The sequence below is a fragment of the Hevea brasiliensis genome, chromosome 4 (assembly GCF_030052815.1).
Source record: "Hevea brasiliensis isolate MT/VB/25A 57/8 chromosome 4, ASM3005281v1, whole genome shotgun sequence".
Lineage (NCBI taxonomy): Eukaryota > Viridiplantae > Streptophyta > Magnoliopsida > Malpighiales > Euphorbiaceae > Hevea > Hevea brasiliensis.
In genome coordinates, this window is record NC_079496.1 from 524,834 (window position 1) to 551,640 (window position 26,807).

General features: G+C 34.8%; 2 protein-coding genes across 7 annotated transcripts; one reads left to right on the forward strand and one right to left on the reverse strand.

Annotated features, from left to right (window-relative positions):
* The first annotated feature begins 557 nt into the window (after positions 1-557).
* Positions 558-9,662, forward strand: LOC110635258 (calmodulin-binding transcription activator 3). 4 transcript variants are annotated; one of them, XM_058144842.1, is made up of 14 exons: positions 559-712; positions 904-995; positions 1,132-1,203; positions 1,799-1,918; positions 2,949-3,087; positions 3,820-3,908; positions 4,440-4,485; positions 4,837-5,116; positions 5,369-5,643; positions 5,917-6,297; positions 6,513-7,210; positions 7,533-8,109; positions 8,568-8,876; positions 9,226-9,662. In XM_058144842.1, exons 6-14 carry the CDS (start codon positions 3,898-3,900, stop codon positions 9,268-9,270), a joined length of 2,622 nt encoding a protein of 873 aa, XP_058000825.1. In that variant the 5' UTR covers positions 559-712; positions 904-995; positions 1,132-1,203; positions 1,799-1,918; positions 2,949-3,087; positions 3,820-3,897; the 3' UTR covers positions 9,271-9,662. The 4 variants fall into 4 exon arrangements, with proteins under 4 accessions (XP_021640211.2, XP_058000825.1, XP_058000824.1 ...); XM_021784519.2 differs by lacking the exon at positions 1,132-1,203 and having other exon boundaries at positions 558-712; positions 2,949-3,064; XM_058144841.1 differs by lacking the exon at positions 1,132-1,203 and having other exon boundaries at positions 2,884-3,087.
* A 2,444-nt stretch (positions 9,663-12,106) lies between these two features.
* Positions 12,107-25,369, reverse strand: LOC110637214 (kinesin-like protein KIN-12C). 3 transcript variants are annotated; one of them, XM_058144850.1, is made up of 35 exons: positions 24,359-25,369; positions 24,117-24,272; positions 23,788-23,871; positions 23,598-23,717; positions 23,358-23,471; positions 23,173-23,265; positions 22,934-23,094; positions 22,782-22,856; positions 21,910-21,997; positions 21,764-21,822; positions 21,614-21,677; positions 21,463-21,528; positions 21,218-21,385; positions 21,019-21,123; positions 20,626-20,861; positions 20,462-20,531; positions 20,321-20,374; positions 20,175-20,233; positions 19,579-19,645; positions 19,435-19,494; positions 17,328-19,260; positions 17,168-17,241; positions 16,135-17,008; positions 15,710-16,008; positions 15,511-15,618; positions 15,137-15,300; positions 14,972-15,056; positions 14,773-14,847; positions 14,080-14,319; positions 13,477-13,575; positions 13,315-13,389; positions 13,176-13,234; positions 12,822-12,933; positions 12,604-12,714; positions 12,107-12,527 (listed from the first exon to the last, which is right to left on the reverse strand). In XM_058144850.1, exons 1-35 carry the CDS (start codon positions 24,920-24,922, stop codon positions 12,369-12,371), a joined length of 6,930 nt encoding a protein of 2,309 aa, XP_058000833.1. In that variant the 5' UTR covers positions 24,923-25,369; the 3' UTR covers positions 12,107-12,368. The 3 variants fall into 3 exon arrangements, with proteins under 3 accessions (XP_058000833.1, XP_021642902.2, XP_021642903.2); XM_021787210.2 differs by having other exon boundaries at positions 15,710-17,008; positions 24,359-25,367; XM_021787211.2 differs by lacking the exon at positions 19,435-19,494 and having other exon boundaries at positions 15,710-17,008; positions 24,359-25,368.
* Positions 25,370-26,807: the final 1,438 nt, after the last annotated feature.

Below are 26,807 nucleotides of genomic sequence, written 5' to 3' on the forward strand. Positions count from 1 at the left end.
TTTATGATATATTAATCAAGCTCTGCTATTGCTATCAATGACTATCATGAAAATGTCTAAATTGTATGAATTTTTCTTTGTTCTCTGCATATAAATTTATTAATGATTTATAAGATAGTTATAAAATAAGAGTTTGTTTGCTGTTGCTGTGAGAGGTGTTTTTTAAATATATTAGTTAAATAGGATTAAAAATATTAAAATAATATAACATGTTTTTTAAACTATTTTTTAAAATATTTAAAATAATATTAAAAAAAAAACTTTTTAATTTTCAAATCATATTGCCAAACGGGCTATAAATAATTAAGTGGTAAATGATGGTGTAGGAATTTTGATAAAAGATTTGACATTTTACATTTGGTACTGAAAGATACAGAAGGATTATTTACCTACGTAGAACTCCTGCCTCAGACCCCCAAAAAAACATCCTCCTCCAGTGACGCAAGCACAGAGATTGAACCATGTACGTTCATGTACAGAAGGACTATTTCTATTCTCCTCTATAAAATAAATAAAATCCCGTGAATTCTGAAAATGCCACGTAAGAATTGGCCCCACCTGCACATACATATATCGCGTCCTCTCTTTTGATATAGTATGGACGCATACCCATCAGGCATTGACTTTGATTACATAAGCGCTCTTTCTCTTTCTCTCTCTTTAATTCAGTGGATTTCACACGCTCTCCTCCTCTCTCTTTTCCCGTTCGAAGGTTCGTTCCTCTCAACTCCAAGCAGCAGCTTATACAATTCAATTTTTTTTTTTTCTGTTAGGGTTTTTGATTATTAAAATTTTCCAATTTTTTCTTTGTATTTCTTTACTTTCTTCTCAAATTTATCTTCATTTCACCTGTGTGAGTTCCCCTTATTTTTAGAGCTTTTATATTGCTTTCATTTTCTGCAGGTTTATCCAATTTTAATCGGAGATTCGCTCATGAAATTTAGGTTTTATGTCAATGGCTGAGACGAGAAGATACCTTCCCAATCAACCACTTGGTTAGCCCCTTCCCTTCTTTTTGGTGTTGCTTTGTAGCCTCTCTCTCTTTGTGATACGTTTTTTATGGTACTTTTCTCATCAACTTTTTTGCACGAATGTATTGTTAAAAATATCTGAATGTGAAACCTTTTTCAGGGGCTTTTGCATGCATGAACTTAGCCATAAAAACAAGATAATTGATATTCAACAGCAAGGCTTCTTTTCTCGGTCAAGTTTCTTTGATTTTCTGTAAACTTTGAATTATGTAGTTATATTTAAGCATCCTTAATCCTATTTGATATTTTACGATGAAAAGTTTAAAAGTTTTGGTGATTAAGCTTCGTTGATTTTTTACATTGTACATATTGCATTTAGGCTTCCTTTGGAATAAATCATTTTCAAGTCACACAATCATGATTTCGGTTTCTTTGAAAATGATTTTTTTTTTTAAGTTAAAGAAATTGAATTCTTTCATTTCAAACATCATGAGAATTAACCAAAAAGAAATTTGAATTCTTTCATTTCAAACATCATGAGAATTAACCAAAAAGAAATCTAAAATTCTAGATTCCAAACAGGGGTTTAAACGAGCACTTTGATATATTCTACTAAATATTTAAACCTTAAGTGTTATTGTTGCTAAATGTTTCTTTTGAAATTGAAAATCAATGAACATTATCATATCCTAGTTTCTCACACTTCATTGTGAGGATGACAGGTTATTATTTTTTAATTTTGCTCCATGTGATATGACGAATTCTTCCTTGCTGTTATTGAGCTTTTAAATCTTAAGATCAATTTTTAATTTCTTGAAATTTGGCAGAATTGGAGCAGATAGTGGAGGAAGCAAAACACCGTTGGCTTCGGCCAAATGAAATATTAGAAATACTTCGTAACTACCAGAGGTTTAAGTTGACTCCAGAGCCACCCAATCAGCCTTCAGGTTTTCATTTACTTCTTGTGCAATTATTTTCTAATTATTTTGGCTAATAAATTTTGTATGAATTTTTAAATCATAAGTGGTTGATAAATATATATTTGCATCATACGTAGATGGTAGTGTTGATATGACTCAATATTTTCATTAGTTGTTGCTTTGGGTTTTTTGTTGTCCCAACCTCATTTGTTTTTCCTTCTTTGCTGATGATAGTGGAAGTGTGGAATGGTGATTGTGGAGAAAAATTTTTACCCTGATAGAGTTGAAAGGATTGTCAATGCTATAAAGCAGAAGATTATTCATTTAATGTAAATGACCAAAATCATACTTTATTTATTTTCTTTATTTGCATTCATGCAGCTGAAAATAAGGCATAATGGCCTATAAAATTCTTGAACTTTGTGGAATATTTTAATTGTATCCTTTACTTTCAGTTCTATCAATTTGATTCATAAGGTGATGATTTTGTTTCAATTGTATCTAATGGGCTTCTGGCTCATAACTATGTTAATGCGGTGCTAAATTGGATGATGTTGCCATGTCGGCCCTCTTGAGCCTTAAGAGCCATTATATGGTAGCATTTTGCAAAATATGGACCTTAAGAAACATGTTAAGCAACTTCATGAGGGGACAAAATTTTTGCAGAATACCAAAGTTTAGTGGCACTTGGAGCGCAAAAGGGGGCTACTTTGTTCATGTGAATGAGAAATACTTTTCCTTGAAAACAATGTCATGTGGGCACATAATTATATTTGCATTTATGTATCTTAGGTTTAAGTGTAATTTATTCGATTTGGAATTGCAGTCTTGCGGTTACTTGAGATTGATGGAATGATCTGGAAGGGTGTCAACTAATATATCCATAAGACCAGTTAACTAAGAACAAGTGTTGCTTAGTCACTTGTACTCATAGTTGTTCATTTTTGACTTTGTGATCAAATGTAACTTGTGGATTACTATTTCTCTTGCAGAGATGGATATTCAACTTATCCTGTTGGTACATGTAAACAGCAACTAAATTATATTTGTTTTTCAGCTGGTTCTTTGTTCCTGTTTGATCGAAAAGCACTTCGATATTTTCGTAAAGATGGTCACCGATGGAGGAAGAAAAAGGATGGGAAAACTGTTAGAGAAGCTCATGAAAAGTTGAAGGTGTGCAGTTCAATTGGTTATTAGTAAGTTCACCTTTTTTTTTGGTCAGCCCTAAGTCCTAACTGGTGCGGTTTAAGAGTCTTTTGGGTATTATTTCCCATAGATCAACCATCTATCTTTAGGCTGCTTAGCTTTTATGGTTATTTTGATTTTTTTTTCTTACTGCTTGATGCTAAAATGGTCTAATGAACAGATTACCAATGTTTTCTACTTTCCAACTTGTTCCTGTATGGCCAAACAATAATGTGTGCTGAGAATTGAGGGAACATATTCACTATGTTTTGCATAAAACTAATTAGATCATTGAATATTAACATTTCTTAGCATTCTCGAAGAACCTACTTTGCAAAATTGATTATTAACTTTTACCAACCTGTATAGGGTTGACTTTCCTTTAGTGAGATTGAGTTTTAATGTAACTTGTCTTGAAATGAATTATGTAAAGGGTTTATCAAAAGGGTTGACTAAAGTCAGTAGGCTGTGATGTTGACTTTTCTGAAGAAGGCATGTCCTTAACATTGTGAGGGCATAATCATGGTTACATCTTTGAGTTTGTTTATATGTAGTGCTAGGAGATCTGTAGTTGAAGATGTTTCATTTCAAATTGTTTACATGGAGAAATGTTGATTTCTCTTTTATTTTTTGATGCTATAATATTTCTTCACTGTAGCGAGAGGATAAAGCTGTGTAGGCGGTTTTGGTATTATAAGCTGTCTTAGGAAGTTTAATAACTTAATTATCTAATCGTTTTGTAGGCTGGCAGTGTGGATGTTCTTCATTGTTACTATGCCCATGGGGAGGACAATGACAGCTTTCAGCGGAGATGTTACTGGATGCTTGATGGGTGAGTGTCACTGTTGGACTTACTGATTTGAAAAGTTATGAGCTTCTTTGGTATGAACAAATTCCATAAAGTTTTATAGTTCAGTACAAATACACACTTGACGTTTTTAGTATGTTTTATAGAATTTGTCAAGCCTAAGCCAAATTACTCAAATTTGATGGAATGGATTCTAAACTAACAAGGCTACGAAACTAGCAAGACTACTGTTCTAAAATGATTTCTATAGCTAGTACATAAGGTGCCAAAACATGACAATTTGTTTACATAAATGAAAATTCATTTGATTTAACAAATGAATTCTATATGCATCTGATCCAAAAATGACTTAAATATCGCTTTGGAATTGTTTATATTATGTACTGCTGATAATATTTAGCATGGAAAATACTTGATAGCCTGGCAACGACAGGACTGTTCTCTTATGGATTTTGTTACAATTACTTCCTGCTAGCACTCTTGTGTTTTATTCTCTTGTTTATTATTTTTCTTTTATAACTTCAAGGTTAAATTTTTTATACTTTTTATTTTCAGGAAATTAGAGCATATTGTCCTTGTGCACTACAGAGAAGTAAAGGAGGTATTTCTTTGCAATGATCTATGTTTTTCATCTCTGTTTCTTTATATTTATACATGTGTGTGAATATGTATGCATTGTATGTTATTTTTGTGTATGAAGCTTGTGTGGCAATGTGCTTGAAATCAAAGCTCTGATTTTCCGAATGGTAAGCTAATCAATTGTTGTTGTGTTTTCTTTTTGCTTTGTTTCGTGTATCACATCCTTACTGTGCCAATTAGTATTTGGTTTAAGGACTTGAGAAGTACTTCTGATTCATTATCAGACTTTAAATTAGTAATATGAATTTACCATAATGTTTGCTATAACATGCCTCAATGTTCCTTTGATGCTTTACTCTTTTCGGTGATGCAGGGCTACAGGTCTGGTGTTTCTCATTTGCAAGCAGATCGAAGTACCCAGGTTGATAGCCCTCAACCCATTTCTGCTGCTTCCATTGCACAAACAGCCTCACCTGCTTTTACAGCTCAAATATCTTATGTATCAAGTCCAAATAGAGTTGACTGGAATGGCCAAACATTATCTTCAGAAGTTGAGGATGTTGATTCTAGGGATGACGTAGGAGCTTCTCTCACAGAACCAATGATTGGTTCTTTGTCGCGTAATGCTTCTTTACTTGCAAATGAAGTTGAAGGTATGGTTTTCAGCTGAGTTATTTTATTTGTAAGCAACTTCTGTCATATAGTTTATGGAGGTTCACATTATTGTCCCTCAGCCTTTGACCTATTTTTCCCTTTTTCTTTTGCTGTGGACCTAATTATGAATAATATAAGGTTAACGTCATCATACATTCCTAAGGTTTGTGTTTGTCACTTCTCATTTAATGCGTTTCCCAAAGTATTTTTTGGGTCTTAAAATATGCAATGTGGTTTCTGCTGCTTTTCAGGATTACCTCCTGGATCATGGTTTAATGGAGTCAAATTTGATCACAGCACTGGATCATCTTTGTGGACTGAAATTCCCGGCTCCAGCAAATATGCATATCATGTTCCTGACCAAAAATTTTATGTTGGACAACCTAGAGGAGCTGATGTTATTACTCGTAAATTAACAGATTCTAGATTAGATGGTGACATTCCAGATTCTGTAGCTACTGGAGATAGATTGATCAATAATGTAGATGATCAAGCACTAGCAGCAATTCCTCAGAGATTAATTCTGGTCTGTTATCTGCATTCTGCTTTTGTTCCTTTCTCTTTGTCAGTTAGATTTTCTTCATTAAATTTATGCTACATATGAAAAGCAGAGCAACATATGCATCAGATTTGTTTGAGGTGTTTTTTGTGTTGTTCTAAAATCAACTTATTGCATCTTGTTGTTTTTTCTGTTGTTCTAAAATCTACTTATTGCATCTTGTCTTGTATGTATATTGGTCAATGCTTCTGATGATGAAGAATCACCCAGTGATACTTGTAGCATAATTTGTTCTTGCAGGAGCATGTTTTTAATTTGATTCCTTCCCATTTCGTTAATCATTCTGGCTCTCGAACAACTGCTTCTACTGCACAAGTAGATAACAAACCCAAAGATGGTGGTGCAAGTACTAATGAATTGGGAGAGCTAAAGAAACTTGACAGTTTTGGAAGATGGATGGATAAAGAAATTGGTGGAGATTGTGATGATTCTCTGATGGCCTCTGACTCTGGCAATTATTGGAATACATTGGATACTGAGAATGATGATAAGGAAGTGTCAAGTTTGTCACACCATATGCAGTTAGATATTGAATCATTGGGTCCTTCTCTTTCCCAGGAGCAGTTATTTAGCATTCGAGATTTCTCACCAGACTGGGCTTATTCTGGTGTTGAAACAAAGGTTTGTGCACTTGGCATTCCCCCAACCCCAAACCACACACCACCACCACCACCAACCCACCCCTCCACTTTCTCTCCCTTTTTTTTTCTCGTTGGTTTTGGGGGTGGGGCTGGCCAAACTACTTTTTTACTATTTCCTTGTTGCATGAACATACTTTCCAGCGCAACTTTAACAAATAAATTGCATTGACTTCTGATGGTAGTTCTTTTTTGCAGGTTCTAATCATTGGTACATTTTTAGGGAGCAAGAAGTTTTCTAGTGAAACCAAATGGGGCTGTATGTTTGGTGAAATTGAAGTTTCTGCTGAGGTTCTAACAGATAATGTTATCAGATGTCAGGCCCCTCTACATGCTACTGGGCGGGTCCCATTCTATGTCACTTGTTGTAACAGGTTAGCATGCAGTGAGGTGAGGGAATTTGAATATCGTGAAAATCCATCAAGAGTTGCATCTATGTCTACCAGCAGTGTGCAAGAGGAGGAACTGCGCTTCCAAGTGCGTCTAGCAAAGTTGCTACATTTGGGACAGGAGAGGAAATGGCTGAATTGCTCCATTGACAGATGCGACAAATGTAAGCTAAGAAGTACCTTATATTCAATGAGAAATAAGATAAGTAACGAATTGGCAAGGGCCAGGGAGAGTTGCATGGTCTCTGAAGTCAATTGCACAGATGCTAGGGATAAATTTATCCAAAGTTTGCTGAGTGACAGGCTTTGTGAGTGGCTGGTCTGTAAAGTTCATGGAGGGGGTAAGGGACCAGATGTGTTGGATGGTGAAGGCCAAGGAGTTATACACTTGACTGCTGGTCTTGGTTATGAGTGGGCCATGGGTCTTATAGTTGCTGCCAGTAACAATCCCAATTTCAGGGATGCACAAGGAAGAACAGCACTCCACTGGGCATCATATTTTGGAAGGTCAGACTGCTATGCTGAATCTTTTTTTTTTTTAATTTTTAATTCATGTTTAAGATTGTGTAGTTCCATAGTTTTTTGCTATGTAATTACCATTGCGCTATTATCTATGGTTTCCTTGCTGTTAGAAAATTCTATTTCTCAACCTGCTATATTTTTTTATTGATTTCTTCTTTCACTGTGTGAATATTATCATGGAGAATTTGATTTTGTTCTATAATCTTGTGGACCTTGGTAGTTTTATCTTGATTTAAATGCTTAAAGTCTTGTATGAGTGTGTCTAAAATTTTACCATCTTATCCCTGTTTCTGCTCTCTTACCTCAGAGAAGAAACTGTCATCGCACTTGTTAGGTTGGGTGTGGATCCAACTGCTGTTGATGATCCAACCCCAACATTTCCTGGAGGAAAAATTGCAGCTGATTTAGCATCAAGCCAAGGACATAAAGGAATAGCTGGGTTCTTGGCTGAAGCATTTTTAACTGGTCACCTTTCCTCATTAAATATCAAAGAAAATGTGACAGATACTGTTGATGCAACCATTGCGGCAGAAAAGGCTACTGAGACTGCAGCCCAAGTTGCCTTTCCATTGAGTGGTGGAGCAGATGATCAGTTTTCCTTGAAAGAATCTCTTGCTGCTGTCAGAAAATCAACTATTGCAGCAGCTCTTATTCAAGCTGCGTACCGCTCTTATTCTTTCCGTTATAGACAATTTCCTAAGAGCAGTGATGATTCTGAAGTTTCACTTGACCTGGCTGCTCTTGGTCCTTTGAAAAAAGATCAGTCGAGGAGTCATTTTGAAGATTATTTGCATTCTGCAGCTGTAAGGATCCAACAAAAGTATCGCGGCTGGAAGAGAAGAAAAGAATTTTTGAAGATACGTAATCGAATTGTAAAAATTCAGGTATTGAAACATATCTGGTACTATCATGACTCATAAAATTTTTTACAATAAAATGCTTTCTTCACTATGAATCAGTGTTGTTTATGTATTGAATCATGACTTAATATGCTTATCTGAGTTGATTAAATCAAATATATTTTACAAGCCATTTGTTGTTTGTTGATATATTCCTGAGTGGTTATCTGGACCTTTTCCATAGTTTCTTCTCTTTTCTTTTCCTTTTCTCCTTTTACCTCCTGACATCAAATGTTGAATTAAAATCGTGGTTGTGCCCATCCTTGAAGGATGATGACAACAAGTGTTAAGATCAAGGAATTCCATAATTGTTTGAAGTCAATGGTTTGCAGGCTAGTCATTTCTAAGAAGATTAGGTCTTTTTGCTTTCATTTTTTTTGGAATTATGTAAAATCATTATGAAGTACAGGCAAATACTTATGCAGTCTGCTCTTTTCTGTCAGGCTCATGTGAGGGGACACCGAGTACGCAGGCAGTATAAAAAAGTTATTTGGTCTGTTAGTATTGTTGAAAAAGCAATACTGCGTTGGAGGCGGAAAAGACCTGGTTTGCGAGGGTTTCGGGTGGAAAAGCTATCTGGAGATGTGATACAGGAAACTGAAAAAACTAATGAGTACGAGTTTCTGAGGATTGGCCGCAAACAGAAATTTGCTGGAGTTGAAAAGGCACTAGCAAGGGTCAAGTCCATGGTTCGAGACCCTGTAGCACGTGACCAGTACATGAGGCTTATTACAAAATCAGAGCATCTCAAGGTAATTTATTAGTGTTTGTGTTGGCAGCATTAAACTTAAATGTAGCTGGGTAATTAGCTGCCATAATCAGTCCTATCTTATATCTGATTTATATTGTTGCAAACTGTAACCTATTTATTGAAAATGGAACATATTTGATGGAAATGATGCCAATTCCTGCCACATGGAATTCGCATTCATAAATTTTCTCTAGGTGACAACATTACATAACAAATATGGAGAATAATCAGCTGACTCTCTTAACACATGCACCACTCTTATTATTGCGTTTTGATCATTCCTATATTTGGTTTGTTGAACTTTTTCAAATTCACTGCTGACTGTTGTATGCTAATGGCATGTTCAACAGATGAGTGATGAAGGGATTAGTGTATCACGGCAAGATGAAAGTTGACAATAGAGGAGAATGGAGAGGATTTGCATGCATTCATGGCTCTGATCAAATTATCCAGTAAATTGATGTGAATATTAGATGGAATCAGGAGGTCTGCTGTTCATCGGGCATGCTAATTTTTTATTTAGTATCATCTTAACATGTGATGTTGGTTTTGTAGTGACCAAGACCGATGGAGGATAATGGGGAAAAGAAGGGTGGGGAATTGGAATTTTTACATGTGATTTTCCTTTTAAAATTCTAATCAATGTTTAGCTGGCATAGAGTAATGGTTCTCGATCAAAACCAGAGGACAGGGAAAATAGTATTCGAGTTCATAAGCTGAACATCAGTGTTATCATGATTTCAACAAAGCATATGGCAAGTGTATCTGTGATTCTCATTCTTCGGTATTTGCTTTTCCACAGTGCTTTGCACAATTTACACTCAAGTAATTGTATTGAAAATTCCATCTTACCATCGAAAAATACCTAATTGCTTAGCAACGTGCATTCTGCAATTCCGGTGCTAAGGCTGGAAGGCATGATGGTTCTAGGGTAATTAATTGGTGAAATCCATTGACGGATAATCGTAATTTGCCAGAAGCATCTAAAATATTAGTTGAATGGGAATTTGCAACGGAAATCGTAGCATACCCAATATTGCTATTGGCTATGATTTATGTAGAAGAGTAAAGTGCTTCCTCAGCAAATGTGTACGAGTTACATATTGTATGAACTACACGAGTAAAGGCTTGTATGCGAGAATCACGCGTAGCCTGGTCGCAGAATGCATCAAAATAGAAGTTGCTTTTTATCTTTACGTCTTTTTTCAACCTCAATGTAAAGCGTAGGGACGAATCCAAGGAAAATAAGTACAAAAATTTGAACACGCGGCTTCAACTTGGGGAAACAAATAAGTACTCCTTATAAGAGAAGCATTTTTCTTTTCTCGATTCTCATTAAAGCAGAGGACGAAGTGCTCGTTACCGGCCTCCTGGTAGTCAACCAAATCGGTATAAAGGTCCTCATGATCCTATAGTTCTCCAAGTTAATGAAAGAAATTATCAACATATTTTTTTATTTAGAAAATGTTCCTTTTTGTTCTCTCCTCTTATGGGGCACAGATAGAACACATTCATATTTTGTCGACAATAATAATAATTTATTAGTCTTTCTTCACTCTTTTAAAGCGTTGTAAGTAAAGACACTTCAAGTTTAAATCTCTCCATATATTCTCATTGTACTGACCAAATAATAATAAGCCAAGTTGATAGGTTTAACTCTCTTTAAACCAAAATGCTCTCCCTTTTTTCTACAAGGCCTTCAACACAGTGCAATATAAGAGGGAGGTTCGGCCATTGACCCCCCCCCTACCCTTTTCTTTTGATAGCGATTTTAGATTCTTAATTGTTTTTTTTCATTCTCCTAATATTTCTTAGTTTTCAATTCGGAGTTTAAGTACCCTTTTTTGGATGAGACTTTTGTTGGGTTTCTATGGAACACTTTGTATGTTGAAGTTGACTTCTCTTATTGTTCGTTGTGAAGCTTTTCAAAGTAGCTGCTGGCTGGTAGTTGGAGTTTGGCATCGATTCGGTCACCTTTACCAAGCCTTTCTCGATTAGTCCAGCACTTGCCCTAGTTCCTATTTCTCTTATAGTGTTTGTTGCATATCCTCCTGTTTCCTTTGGACTAGCAAGTGTTGAGCAGATTGATGATTTCCTGTCCTACATGTTTGAGTTTCAAGTTGCCTTGCCAATTCCCTTTGAAGGCCAATGAAGAGTTTGCTAGAGTAGATATTAGTGACGGTTGAAGTTGGTTATTGAGTCATGCTCGTTTGGACTAACCATCCTTGTTTGTTAGGGTTTGAGCCTTTTTTTCCTGAGCTTCATTGAAGTAGGTTTGAACTTTGTAATCTTTATTTCATTTAATAAAATATTCTTTCTAATTAAAAATAAAATAAAAATCTTACCATGTAGTATATCAATTTTTATCCAATCAATTGAGTTCTCATTTAAATAATAATAATAATAATAATAATAATAATAATAATAATCAAACAATTAATGGGGTCTCAATGTCAATGGGACAAGGATTACACGGGGATGGATGCGAGAAGAATAACCCATCAACAGGGGGAGCAGGAATGGCTCCTAGCCCCGAGTTGCCCAATCATTAAAATATTCTCTTTGCCTGTTTTGCTCACGACTGTTTAATTTAACTGTTAGATATAGCTGATAACCGTTACCTTATCTATCCTATTAGTCAATAGTTGATAACTATGACAGATAATTTATGTTAAGTACTTGATAAAACTATATTTAACTGTTATTATTGATATGTAAAATGACTAATAAAGAGATATATCATATAATTTATTTTATTATTAAAATTAATATAAAATTAGAAATTTATTAATTATATTATTTATTTTATTATTAAATTAATAATTATTAATTTAATATATTATTTCATTTATTATATAATTAAAATAAATATATAATTATTAATTTATTATATCATTACATTTATTTTATTATTAAAGTAAATGTATAATAATTGATTTATTATATTATATTACTTATTTTATTATTAAAATAAGAAAATAATTAAATAACTTTAAAAATGTAGTTATAAAATAATAAAGTAATAATTATTGTTGATAAAGAAAAACTTATAATTAATTTTAAGTTTTTAGATGTAAAAAATATATTTTTTATAATAAATAATTGTTTTATATTTTATTTTATTAATAAAAAATATTTTAATAAAATATTATTTTAAATTTACCAAACCCTATATTTTTTTAGTATCTATCAACTATCAATTGCGTACAAAATGTGAACCAAAACACCCCCTTAATCCATAAAACACCACTCCACCACAATTCTAAACAAATAGAAAAATAAAAAACCATCCACAACTGCACAGTTACATTGTATACGTGCACATATTGTTATGTACTTGTCATTTTCTCGGGGCCAAACCACATGGAAAGTATTCACAATCCTTGTAAATTCCCCCAATTTTGGCATAGATGGTTGAATGCAAAAGCTATTCTGACATTGGTCGACACCTAGGAAAAAAAAAAAGGCACCATTCCCGCGGACCTACTCTGTTTTAATTCCAAGTCCCATGTCCATAGGTATTGTCATGTGGATGATTTCTACTAAATCTGCGGTACTGTGCAAGTTCATTATTCACACGATCAAGAAGCTTTTCCGAGTGCGCTAGCCTCTTGGTTAAATCAGCATCACCCATTTTCAACATGCCATTCTCCTGTAAGGTCATGAAAACTTTTAGCTCGTGTAGGAAGTAGTAAAGAATTTGAAAATGTGGCAATGTAGACACATGCCTTATTTTTTGATGTCTGTTGAATCTGCTGTTGGGTACTTTGTGTTCCAAGAAGGGTTTTCACCATCTCATCCAGTTCTGCAACTCTCCTCAGTAGATTGGTTTTGTCTATCTGTAGGAAAATATAGTAGAAAACACGATGCAAAAAATTCATCAAAAACGACTTGTTCAGTAACATTATAATGGTTACAGGAAAAAGGTTATCTCGACTATCCACACCTTCAACATTTCATTCTGTGCAGAAAGCAACTGATCCCGCTCTTGTAGTTGCTCTACAGTCATCTGAGCAGCAAGTATATCTGCTACTTTCTTATTTATTTCAGACATGCAACTGCAGTCACAAGATTTATTCGAAAGTTGAGGCATATAAGAGAGAATCACCGCTAAATTAAATTTATGGAGATACTTTATTCAACAAAGTAGCTGCTTTTTTTTCACTTTTTTATGCTTGTCTTCACATTTTTGGACATATGAAATTGTCTTCTGGATTTAATCTTCATATTGATGAAGTGATTGCAGTACATGGAAAGGAAAGATCATTGAAACATGATTTCAGATTGTGGAGGACCTGACCTCTCTTTTTCCTTGATGAGATCATTAATCTGTCTCCTCAAGTTCAGGATTTCTTGCTCCTAACATGATGAAAACAACAGTAATTAATTTTCCAAATTAATCAAATAAACAATCCACAAAATTTTTGTGATACTTATACCATTGCATGGAACTCTTCTGTCTGCTGATGAGCTGCCTCCACTAATTTTTGAACCTGGTGCTGGTCAATCAAGTTCTGACATATACAGAAAAGAAAGATGGATACAATTGATTGAGCAACACAGCTATGACCTTCAAGAGCTAAAATTGATTGAAAGCTTACCGCATAGTTATTCATGTCCAATTTGACACCAAGTAAATCACGTATGACATCATGCGTCATGCTTTCTGCTGCTGCTAGTCTTGCATTTAGCATACATGCCTGATCCAGTATTAATAAAGTCAAAATTTTCTTTTTGTTGGCTAATGATTGCATGAATATTTTCATCTTGACACAGTATCCAAAATCTATATGAGTTTGTTTGTGTGAGTGCAAGAGAGAGGACAATTAATATCAGGATCAATATTACTTTGTTGTCAATTAAAAAATGGAAAAGGATTTGATTTAGTTCACAAAGGAATTAAATGAAGATAAGCAATTGTATTGATGACATTTGAGAATTTTATTCATGAAAGATTTTGAATTTTTGTCCTAATTATGCTGTGAAAAAATTCTAAAAGTGGAATGTTTATAAGCCTTATATAAATTCTGACATTATAAACTAGGGAAAAAAAAAATCTTCATTGCTAATCAATCAACCAAATTCTTACTATCACATTATGTATAGATGCGTATGATTAACTTGGACCACATGTTTTCTCTAAACTAAGTAATTTTTGGTAAAAAAAAAAAGAAAGAAGAAGAACTGCTACGATTGCACTTAACCTCCTTTTGCCGACTAGCCAACACTGCTTCTAGCTCTCCTATGCGAAGCCTTGCCACTGATAATTCCTGATCCTTCTCCAAATTCATCTGCTGAACCAAACTTGAAATGCATCTAAATGGTGAACTTGAGCCCCTTGCTTTCATTGAGCTTTTCTCACTTTTATCCTGTGTTGCAGCTGCTGATGTTGAATTTGATAAACTTGTTTTAACTTCATGAACCATGGCTTCCAAAGTCTTATACTGTTCAAAATGTGTAGAAGTTCTCACATCAATAATCAGCATGTAAAAGTAAAAACATTTAGTATGATCAACAGGACATCTAAATTTGTCTTTGATCATTAGAATCTTCCATTAGTACTAAAGAATTTCCTAAACATGTATGATGTTAGCCATGTAGAATCTACCATTATATTCTGAAATGATGACATATCTTTGGCTTCAGTTTAGTATAATATCAAGGCAACACATATGTAACTTTGCATTCAAGATTATGTGCCAAAAGACAAGATACTGCTTTTACAAACAAGAGTTTGAATTATAAATTCTCCAGTTCAACATTATCGAATTCTGTATCAAATGGTGTTCTGGAAACAGTACTGAAAAGCATAGATTGTACTAGTACTAGACCATGTTAATAAATTCATACGGTAAAGTTAATGGCATAAGTAAGATGGTTCAGATACAGAAAACTACCTTCTTTTGGTATTGTGATGCCTGGGCTTCTGAGTGCAATACAAGTTCAGAGATGTACTCTTTGCATTGCATGATCTTCAAAATATTAACAAAATTTCAATATTAAAAAATGGGAAATAGATGATATCAAGCATATATTGTACCAGCCAAGAAATTTTTTAATAGAAGGCTGTAACTTAGCAGCAAGACAAGAGCACACCTCTTCATCCTTTTCTGCAATGTTCCTCTCAAGAAATCGTATCTGATTATGTGCCTCATGAAGTTCCAGTTCATTGTTCAATTTCCTGCATCAAAAGTATTTTCAAAATCTAAGGTGATGAAGAAACCAGTGTTTTACATCAATAAAGAAAGCAATACTCCATACCTAGATATAAGGTCTTCGTTTTGTAAAGAATTTGTGTTATCAGCATCTACAATGTCAGTGAAGTTATCAACTGTTGACAATCTCTGTCTCAAAGCTTGAAGTTCCAGTTCTAATGATTCCCTGATCAACCGATGTCTTTCTACCTCCTCATCCATTTCATATACCTGATTGAAGGAAACAGTGAATTTCAGTTGTTTTGGATATAATAATTAAGGGAAGAATACAGCCGAAAGCGCAAAATAATTTCAGAAGGCACAAATCTACACTAAGTTTGCCATTGCATATATAAGTAAAAAAATTATCTAAGGCCACCTCCTCCCCAACATTTGTTTGTCACTATTAACATGACGACTTTTAATGACCAAGAAACTAACCTTTTTCTCCAGTACGTTTATGGTACATTCAAGCTCTTCAACAGAATGTTCTAAAATCTTGACCTCTTCTTCCTTCTGTTCAGCATATATTTTACTTGCCTCTGACTCCTATAAAAATTAAAATACAGATTCAATATTAATTAACATTCATCTGGAATCATGTGCTTGATCTTGAAAGAATCAGTTGTAAAGTACATACCTGCCGAGCTTCAACAGCAATAGCTTCATTTTCATCTACTAATGCACGTGACATCTCAAGCTTATCATTCAAGAAGCAAATCTCTTCACAGAGTTGATCTCTTTCATTAGTGGCCTTAAGTAGGTCTTCTTCAAGGTCTTCAACCGAAGAGCGCAATTTTTTCTCAAAAGAAGAATTTAAGTGAATAACTTCCTTTTCCAGCCCTCTGACAACTTCCTTTTGTTCTGCCAGTTGTTCTTCAGCTTCGGATCTTTTGAGATAGAGATCCTTTAGAATCATTCTTAACTCTTCATTTTGGCCTGACAAAATATCTAATCTTTCCTTAGCATGCATAAGATCAGACTTTGATATGGATAAAGCATTTTCAGTATCTGCCAGATGGCCTTCAACTTTTTTATACTGAACCAGCAGGTTATCAAGCTGACCTGTTTTCAACTGTAGCTCATGTCGAACTTCACTCAAAGCCAAAATTTGCTTTTCAGTTTCATCTTTGATATCCTTTTTCTTTGAGGCCGCTTCTTGCAGCAAACTAAAATCAAAAAGCAAACCCTTTAATAAAACTTCTTTCCTTTCCAATTCTTTCTTAAGAGACAAATTTTCATACATCATATTATCACATGATAGACCCAGCTCTCCTTCCAAGTCTGTGACCATTTCCTCTCCCTCAGAGACCTTTTTATTAGAAATCATAAAGTCATCTTGACCGCTGGAGCGAACCTTATGCAAAGGATCTATTATCAACTGATATTCTTGCTGTCCAAATGGGTGAGTTCCAGATTGTAAATTGAAGCATGGAATTTTGTGGATAGATACACCACAATGGTACATGATAGAAAGGGCCAATTCCTTCTCCATCATATCAGAGAAAATATCTTCAAGTGACGATCTTGAGCTGCAAACAAAGTGGAGTATCTCTTTGCCCATAGATAAGAGATCGGAATACAAAACCTCACATCTGTCTTCCACTTCTCTCTGCACTCGCAGAAAACTTTCTTCAAATAAAGACACACATTTTGCTACTCCTACCAGACCATGAGAAATTTCATCCAGTAGTAATTTGTTCTCTTCTTCTTTCAAGTATATGGAAGACTTAAGGAGCTTATTTTCTTCAAGTAATTGTGATCTCTCCATCATCATTTCCTCACTAGCTTGCTTCCACATACCATTCAATTGTTTTGCATTTTCATTTGCTTTTAGCAATGCATTCAACACATGATCAGCCTCTTTCATTGTTGCATTGGCTTCCTCACATTTGCCTAAGAAAATACTGGCTTGACTAACCTTGTCATCAGCAACTACCTACACATTCAAAAGTGTTGCACATAGTTCAAGGTTAGTGATATTTCTTGTCTCATAAAAGATAACAATCAAACTGAAGCTACCCATTTTGATATTTAGTTTCAAAAAGAATATGCAAATGATAAAGATGAAATTCACCATTCAAAATAAATCTATTACCTTTCTGGCATTACAACAGGAGGCTTCTCCAATCTCCATCATCAAGCCAAAAGATTGAACCATTTTGTTCCTCTCTGCCATACAATTGCTCATTATGACCAAACTTAACATAATGTTTTCATAATTATTTACAGATCAAATAGTTCAGAACAATATGTACCTCCTGGGTGAGAAATATTCACAATATCATTCTCATCGAGAATTGTGCTTAGTTGAATATAGAGTTTGTTAAATGCATCAAATACCGTATCCAGCTCTTTTCTCAGGCAGAATGTCATTGCTTCATCATGACATAATTTTTCAAACAGCTTCTTTGAATTTGCTGATCCAGATTGAACTGATGAGCCTGTTGGAAGTTTCAGATCCATCATCTGTTTTGTTATCTTCCCATGAAACTTAGAGCTGCAAGTGTGTGAGAATCCATCCAATTGATTCCCTAAAATAGCACTTTCATTTGAAAAATCAGAACCAGATGTGGAATAACCTGACGAAGAATTGTCAGCACTCCAGCCGTCTGCTTCTGCTAAATATTCATCCTTTAATTCGTAACCATTTGCACTTATTTTTTTGTTTATAGAATCATCAATGATTTTAAGTCTTTCATTCATTGTAGCAAGTTCATCTCTTATTGGACGCAGAACATGCAACTGGTTCTCAAACTTTTGAAACATGAGTGATTCTGATTGTTGAAATTTGTTTGTAGAAGACTGAAAGCCCGTATAATTTTCCTTTAATTCCATAAATTTACTCTTCAACTCTTGGATTTCATTCACCAAGTCTTTAACCCACTTAGTGTATGTGGTAGAAGCTTGAAGAATACCTGTTTGGAGGGCTGATATATGCATCTCTACATCCATGTAACATGAATTAATAGCATTTTCAGACTCCAAAACTAAACTTTCCAACTCAACTTGAGCCTCAATATCTTCCACAGTCAGAGCATTAGCATCATCTTTAGTCTCAAGAATCTTATGATTGCCCACTGCAGTGGGAGAAGACAGCTTTGAGATGTGAATACCTCTTCCAGTGTCATGACTGGAAGAAACCTTGAGATGATCAGATAGCCATTTCATCACCAGGAATGCAGCATCAGCTCGTTTTTCTGATTCAATAATGTGATTCTCCTGGCATTTGAGTTTACTCTCCAGCATTTTTATCACGTTGATCTTCTCGTTTAACAGCATGCCTAAGTTGATTGCCTCTTCCATGCTTTGATCATTATCTGGTTGAGGAAATCCGCTCAAAGCCATTGTTGCCTCCTTCAGGGAATTTAACTTCAGCTCCATTTCTATCACCATCTTCTGTGCATCTTCCAAGCTTTTCTCTAGCCGTAAAATTGCTTCCTCCTTGTCAATGCAAGCTCTGGCAGCCCTCTCAACATGTTCTCTAATCCAAACATTCACTTGAGGAAATGAACAGATAATAGTTTCAATCTGACCAGAGGCATCTTCGAGGGATTTTGAACCTTCTACAAGGAAGCTTGTCAGTTCAAAGGTTGCCCTTTCCCACTCCCGACAAAGCACCCTTATTTCTTCCTCTTTAGTCTCTATGGTGTTTCTTAGCCTCATATTTTCTTGGGTCATGCAACAAAATTTCTCATTAAATTCCAATTGGAGGGCTGCAACCTCCTCCTGTAAATGAAGAATTGTTCTTGCAGTCTCTATCTCAACTTGTTCATGGATTAATTCAACTTGATGCTGGTGAGATAATCGTGAAGCCTGATCCTTTTGATATTGGCAATTAAGTAATCTGGCCTGCTCAAGGTCTTTAGTCAATTTCTCCAACTTTGCTTGCAACATCATGTTTTTGATATCTTCACTACCCTCCATTGCCAGACCTTTGTTCTGCTTCTCTAAATTTTGTAATTCTAGACACCCACTTCCAACAGATTCTGTTTCTACTTTGTACTGGAGATTCTGCTCCTGTGTAAGTTGCAGTTCTTTAATTACATGGGTATGCTCAGTTTCCTTTGATTCAATTAAGAATCTAGCATCCATCTTCCAATTATTTTTACTTTTGGGATCTGCATCATCAGCCAGCCTATAAGATGCCATCTCATCTCCAGACTCACTTTCAATAGATACTGTCTCGACCTGTAAAAGGGGTGGAAAATTTAAAGCGACTACCAAAACAAAGGCAATATATTATCTATGATAAGTTTTCTTCAGTCAAATATATCTAAATCTAGATGAAACATCATATGCAATGGCTAACAACACCATGAAAATAATTTGAACAGCAAGCACTAACAACTATATGTTGCTTACTAATGAGTAATTATCTGTATGCCTAATTTCCTCAGGATCCTTGGAAAAAGAATCCATTACCTGCAAGGGATGTCAAATTAGCAATGAGGGATAAGGTTAAGCCACGTCATTAGTCACTCATAATAATCTATTAGATGTGCTTACAGTATCAAAAGCAGCTTGAGTACAGCTTGAAAATTTTTGCAGTTCCCCTCTTAATTCTTCTACTTCTCTGCAAGCATAAACCATAAACAAATTCAAAAAAGGAACAAGGGAAAAAATATTGATGCCTTAATCAATGAATGTTATTTTAAAATTTTTATTTTATGAAAAAAATAAGATACAAGTGATCGATGGAACTACTGAAATCAAAGAGAAAAAGGAAAACTTATAAATGACCAGAAAACTTGGCAAAGGATATTTAGATGTTCATATACATAACAGGCCTCAATAAACTGACATGCCAGCACCCATTAACTGGACCAATATCAATATGCAATGGTCATCTGAGACCTTTAATGTATGGAACCAGGGCCAAAACAATTTCTTGTGCCAACAACCTCTTTGGGCAGTGTGCAGATTATTACAAGCGCTGAAGTACAATGCTAAAACTCAATTACATTAATCAAAGAGAGCATTTGAGTGAAGCATCACCAGAAATTTCCTTGGCTAGCCCCCTATTTCTAAATGGGCGATCAGAGGAAGTGTGCTGCAGCACAGACCACAATATGCAACAAAAAGCAACCGGATTAAGGTAATACCTCATCAGTTTGGAATTCATGTTCCTGCAATCATCGAACTCTTCTAAAATATTGTTATCCTGTTCCCTCAGAGTGTGGACTGATTAGAAACATTGAGACTTTAAAGCATGTAAAAAAATTACAAAAATATTTGAAAATTGCTTTACCTGATTCTCATATGCAGAGGAGCATTTGAGCTTTCTTTCAAGCATGTCCAGGAGCTGCATGCCAAAGAGAAAAAATTTTGACCCCATAGAATTCCATGGAGCCATTTAAAAAAAAAGAAAAAGAAAAAGATATCCAGTAACCTGCTCACGTAATTCTGAGATTTCAGCCAACAGAGTTTCCCGTTCTCCTTGCTCATAAAAATTCTGGAACCTGAAATAATAGAATGTGAAATGAGCCACGGATATCCATAAAGGGAATGGAGAGAATCCATTTAGAGCATCAGCATATCATCTATGGTATTTACAATTGAAGCTGCTCAAGAAGTTTTAAATTTTCCAAAGCAAAACGTGTCAAATCTGGATTTTTGTCAATTCTCGCTTGAAGTAGCAGAATCTCTTCTTTTAAAGCTTTGTTTTCCTCCATGAGATAATGATCAACAGGCAATGAACCATCCACTAAAAACTCTAGTTGTTTAATTTTCTCTTCTCGAAATCTTAGCATCATCTTTGTTCGCTTCAATTCTTCCTCCCTTTGGAAAGCCTGCAAGTGACGCCTCAACTGTAAATTAACCCAATGCATACAACCATTTTTGCTTCTGCTGCTAGAAAGTTGAATGGTACTCAGAAAACTCTACTCCTAAATCTGAGGGAAAGCTGAAAGTTAAGAAAATATAGAATTGCATGTTCTAAGCACGTACAAATTGGTTCACATGCTCAATTTCAGCCTCTAACTTCTGGAGTGCTGTTTCTGCCTTCTTTTCTCTCCTAAGTGAACCAACTAAAGTAGCTTCCATGCATTTTACCTGACAGAGAGATATTAGCACTACTAAACCAAAGCAATAACATATAGATTCCTTGGGCAAAACAAATATTCAAATGTGGACATGAAGATCTCACCTTCTCATATGCATAATTTGTTAAGTTATGGCCATCGATTGCTCTATTTTCTTTTGAGGAATTATACATTTCAGGGTAGCTAGCCAATATAGTTTCTTCAAAATTTGGCACACAACTAGATAGAGATGTGGAAAGGTTATGATGCTTTATTATAAAGGACAGTTGTTCCTGCATGAGCATTGAAAATGTTTCAGTTCTAATAGCCAGCAGGCTTCCAACAAAAGTTAGAATACTGCTACTTCTACCTTTAACTGTTGGATTTGCCGCTGAAGCGTACTAACATCACCAGAAGCATCTTCATTTACTTTAGCCTAGATGATAAATGGAGAAAAGGAAAATCAAATGCATGCTAATTTTCACAAAAATTCAAACATATACCAATATCAAAGTTAATACATTATTTTGGATGAGTTTTGCACGTTGGGCAAATTTCAGAGTGCTTAGTGTTTCGTGTGAAGAGCTGCAAGGAAAGAAAGAATTTAAAATTATGTAAATAAAAAGTGTGAGGAATTTCATGCAAAGAAAAAATTTGGCTTTAGGACACACCATATAGATGGGCTGACATTTGCTATAATTGTTGTTTTCGAGTTTCCACCCAGAGAATCCTGCATTCAAAGATGCAAAACTTATTATCTTTTTATGGTGAAATACAAAAACTACTAAAGCATATAAATCTGTATTTATTATTTAACCTGAAGTAGAAACGTCAGCCGAGAATCCCTGTAAGGTACATGTCTTTGTTTTCCATGTGCTAAATCGACCAAAGACATTATCACCAATCTAAAGAAGAAAATTTAGGTAGTCAACTCAAAATTCAACTATAACAGAATTGTATGGAAGAAAAAGGGAGGAAAAATAAATAATTGGTAAATGCTTATGAAGCCTATCATCTTACTTGATACTAAGGTTATAACGTCAAGGATAAGACTCTCTGGCCAATCACTCTTTGGTAATATTCAGCATACCTTTTTCACCTCCCCTAGAAGACAAATGACCCTCATAGTGTTTTTTTATAACATCTGAAGGTACAACTATTTGCTCAACCACTTAAAATTGAAAATCAATTGCAGTGGGAACATGAAAAAACTGAAAACCTAGGAAAGTTGGAAAACTCAAAATTTTGTAAAACTTTACCAATCAATGATGATAGCTCCAACTGCTTGCACAAAAATGTTTGTAATGGATTCATCCAGAATTCTCACATAGTGCATTGCTTCAACATTCCCCAGTCATCCTAAAGATGGGTTTGCTCTTAAAAATTGTATGGTGATAACCTAGTTTCTTTTATCTTCAGATTGTTTTTGACTAACTAAAGGTGGTTCAGATTGAGCTTCTGTTTATCTTCCTTAGTAAGGTACTTCTCCATTTGTTTGTTAGACCAAGTGCAATTTACCACTATATTGGTACAAGTTAACCAGTAATATCACTACAAAAACCTCAGTAAATATTTATCTGCCTGGTTTCCATAAAGAAAATAGGAACAACATAACAGGAAAATGAAAATTCTTAAGCGCTATATTCTTCAAAGGAACATATCTGAAGAACAGGCACTCAATCTCATTACCCTAGAGTTGATAAAGATTTGTTTATGTTTGCTGCTTCTTTTAGGCGATCTCCTTCTGCACCAGAGCTTTTCTGCCTAATTGATGGAAAATTAGTCAAGCATTGAAGAAACATAAAGTGTGAAAAGGTAATGGTGAAAAGGAGAGATTTTACCTTTCAGAACCAGCCAAATCTACTAAATTTAACCTTGCAAACCTAAAATGGTTCATAGAATCTTTCTCCCACCAGCTTTCAATGATACAAGTGAAAACACTGTGGGAACGACTGCTTTCACTGTTCATGTTGGTTGCTGCCATTTTCCTATTTGCAGCACCCTGTATACATGAAATAAAAGTAATCAATCATGTTCATCAATACATAACAAGTTATCATACAGAGAAAATTTTACCCACCTGTGACAGAAGCTTGGTGACATCATTAACAGTCTTCACGTTATATTCTGTAAGGTTTTCAACATATACACCTTTCCTTAAATCTTCTCTTAGCTATGATAAAGGGGGGAAATTGTGTTAGAATTTATCACGTAAAAATGTATGAAGAAGCCTAACCAGGAATCCAATTGAAAATTTTGATTTACTTGCAAATTGGTCGATGAAGGCTCTAACAGATCTGTTATCTGCTCATTGTATATCTCCAGAAAAGAACATTTGCAGCTGAACCTCAGCTTTTCATTTTTCCTACTTTCTTCTTCCTACAAAATATGCATCATATTAACATAAACCTCCTCCCCACCTAACCCAAAAAATACAAGGGGAAAGAATATCAAATTAACGTGGATAATCTATCTGTCAAAAAGCAGAAGAAACTATTACCATACCTCTCTAATCCTTGAAAATAAATACTCAAACATGCGAGGGGTTATCCCACAATCTTCACTGAGGTTGCCTTCCAGCTGATTTATCTCACCCATCATGGTATATGTTTTGCCACTACCCGTCTGCAACATAACATTTTTAAGACTACCATTTGCCAAATCCTATCATACACCAAACATAAAGAATCCTTACCTGGCCATAAGCAAACATACAGCTGTTATAGCCTGACATACAGTTCTCCACCATAGGTATCCCAACAACACTGAATAGCTTTTCCTATGTCAAAATCAATTTAAAAAATAAGAAAGGTACATTGCTCTTTAGCTTTAGCATTAACAAAACAAACTAACAATAATGTTGAGGTTAGTTGATTGACAATTTCTGGCTTTCAAATCAAAATGACATATATAAGGTTCTAATACCACAAAAAGAAAAAATAAAAATACCCATCCTTAGGAAATATAGTCCCGCATTATGCACATATCTTTCGTTTGAAAAGGTAATGGTAATCGATATGGCACCTGTGAAATGGTATCGCAGGCTATGTGATCAAAGGTGAATCTGGTCTCAGGATGACCAAGCCACACTAATGTCTGTGCACTCTCCTGTCTCAAACACCGACCATACCCTTGCGCAACTGTCTCCATGTTACTAAGTGGCCGAATTCTTATCAGGACCTAAGGCAGAAAAATCTCTTTAGGTACATGGTCTCCTAAGAAGTCACTACTACGAAATCCTCAAATAAAATAATAAGTGGACAAACCTGTACGTTGTGATCCGCCCAGAATGAAGGATCTTCATCAAGCTCAAAATGCGGAACTTCCACTGAAAAATCAGAATGTTCTACGGAAATCCCTCTTGAAAGCCTGTAAATAGAGCTTGTTTCTTTTCCTTTAGCGAAGTGTGTGCTTCTAGCCCCAAGCCCAACAGCATAAGCTCCCAACGCTCCACCTAGAGAAGCTCTGGAGCCAGTCCTCGCCGGAGCACTCTGCGCAGAATTTGGCTCCGAATGCGCTTTACCATGACGAGTCGAAATCCTAGGTGTCACATAACTTGCAGCTCTATCGACAGGCTCAAATTTCTTGCCTGATAATCTAGCAGCTCGAACTGTTTCTAGTTTACCCTTAGAATGGAAATCGGATTCATGAATCTCTGTGTGATACTGAGATGGATCAGGAATAGCGTTTAGTGGTGTTCTGGGAGGCGGAAAGTGAACTGAATTCAGCGAGTTTTCGAATTCATTCTCGTTTGCTTCGTCTTGTGGTTGTGGAGTCCTCGAAAGAGCATTTCGATGGATGAATCGAGAACTGGAGGCCTCTCTCGACATGCTGAAGCTATGAATCCAAAGATTACAAAAAAAAAAAAGAACTGGAATTCGTGGATTTATTAGTCCATTAAAGACCAAAAATGAAAGGTTTTGTGTAGAATCTGCGAAGCGAAAACCAGAAATGAAGAGATTTGAAGTGTCAGAGTAAAGTTTGGAAGCTGAAGCTGATAGAGTCAGTGGCTGACCACAAATGGCTTCAACCTGTAGTAGAATAGGGGTGGTTTGGATGAAGAAACCAGAGCGGGCCGCCCATTTTCAATTTGAACTTCGATATTTTTTTTTAACCAAAAAAAAAATTTGGACTTCGTTGTTTTTACGGAAATACCTCTCACTTTTTACAATTTTTTAAAATGGCCCTATCCCCTGGTGGGTTTCGATGAACAAATCTTATCAAATGGTAACAAATTAGCTTGAAATCTCCTTTATTAAAGGACAAGTAATGCTTTTTTTTCTTGCCAAAAAAAAAAAGAGAAGTAAATAGTAATGCTAGATTTAAAGAAGATAGATATGCAATCAGAATAGCATATGATTGAAGTTTTTGAACGGTATAAAAAGGAGACAATGATTAAAATAACAAAAAAGAAAAAGGGGCAAAAGAAAATAATACTGGGCAATGATCACAATTTACAACTTTTTCAGTGGAGATCCAACGTTTCAAAGACAATGCCCAGAGCTAAAGGTGGGCTTTAAATTCAATCATTGTTAATGGGCCAATGTTCAGCACATCGTAATGGCCTGAACAACTAAAGGCATTTGAAACTGAAATTTCTGGGGAAATTTTAGCTAATTGAGATTTTATTTTTTAGTAATTTTCGAGTATTATAATTGCTATTTCATTACAATTAAAGATATATTAAATGTAATACATCCTTCTTTGATTTTAAAATAACCAACACTTTAGTTCGAGGAACCTTTGGCTCCTTTTCGGAAAAGAAAAGTTCCTCTTGCTCTCTGATTTTTTTTTTTACTCTTAATTTAGTTATCTTTTTGGGTGATTTTATATTTAGTAAAAAAAAAATATATTCTTAACAATTAAATTAGTCTGATTTTTTACTCTTTTAAGATCATCGTATTCATAGAGATATGTATTAGTTTATCGTATAAAACATAATTAGGCAATGATTAGAAAAAAAAATAAATGAATAAAGTATGAACAATTTCATCCTCTAATGAATGTTAAAACATCACTAAATACAGGCAATACCATTCTTTTTTTTTTCCTCGAAACAGACATCACTATACTGTTGATTGGCGATTAGAGTAATTATTATGTGCACTAGGTACATATATACTGTCTCTCATAATCATGTGAGATTCATTCTCTATATTATAAGAGGGGTCTATTTTTTCTGTTAAAGAATAAGTACTATTTTTTAATGCTCCCTATATATCTAATAATTAATCGGTAATTAGTGTCAAAACACACAAATTAGATGGTCCTTCCCATCCCTTGCAGACAAAAAATAACAACATGGAAATAATTGCACGCTTCGTTTTTCCATCTTATGATGCGACTGAGACTGACCATAGTAAGATGCAAGGATGTGGATGCAAAAGTGAAGTGATTTGCAAAGTCCGAAGAAGCGTTTGATGTAAGTTAAAAATTTGAAGGTAAGTGCTTCTTCTATAATTATTAAAGTAATAATTGCAAAGTGTATATTTTAGCATTTTAACTTTGCATCACGTTATTTTCAGTCTCTATATTATTGCGTTTTACATTTTAAATCTTTAAATTTTTAAATCTAAACAAGAATAATAAAGGATTAAAGATAATAAAAGTAATAATTACTTTTTTTGTTAATCTTATACCAAATATTTTATAATAGTAATATATTCATATATATACACACACAATAAGATGCGATTGAGACTGGCCACAGTAACA

Bases quoted from the DNA above. Each gene is read 5' to 3' on its own strand.
- LOC110637214 (XM_021787210.2), bottom strand. From the start codon at position 24,922: ATGTCGAGAGAGGCCTCCAGTTCTCGATTCATCCATCGAAATGCTCTT. The intron at 21,998-22,781 runs GTAATGAGATTG...TTTCTTCTTTAG, and splicing joins AAATCTTTATCAACTCTAGG to ATTGGTGATAATGTCTTTGG. The intron at 12,528-12,603 runs GCATGTGTCTAC...ATGACCTTACAG, and splicing joins AACAGACATCAAAAAATAAG to GAGAATGGCATGTTGAAAAT.
- LOC110635258 (XM_021784519.2), top strand. From the start codon at position 950: ATGTCAATGGCTGAGACGAGAAGATACCTTCCCAATCAACCACTTG. The intron at 1,919-2,948 runs GTTTTCATTTAC...TTTGTTTTTCAG, and splicing joins GCCACCCAATCAGCCTTCAG to CTGGTTCTTTGTTCCTGTTT. The intron at 5,644-5,916 runs GTCTGTTATCTG...TTGTTCTTGCAG, and splicing joins TTCCTCAGAGATTAATTCTG to GAGCATGTTTTTAATTTGAT.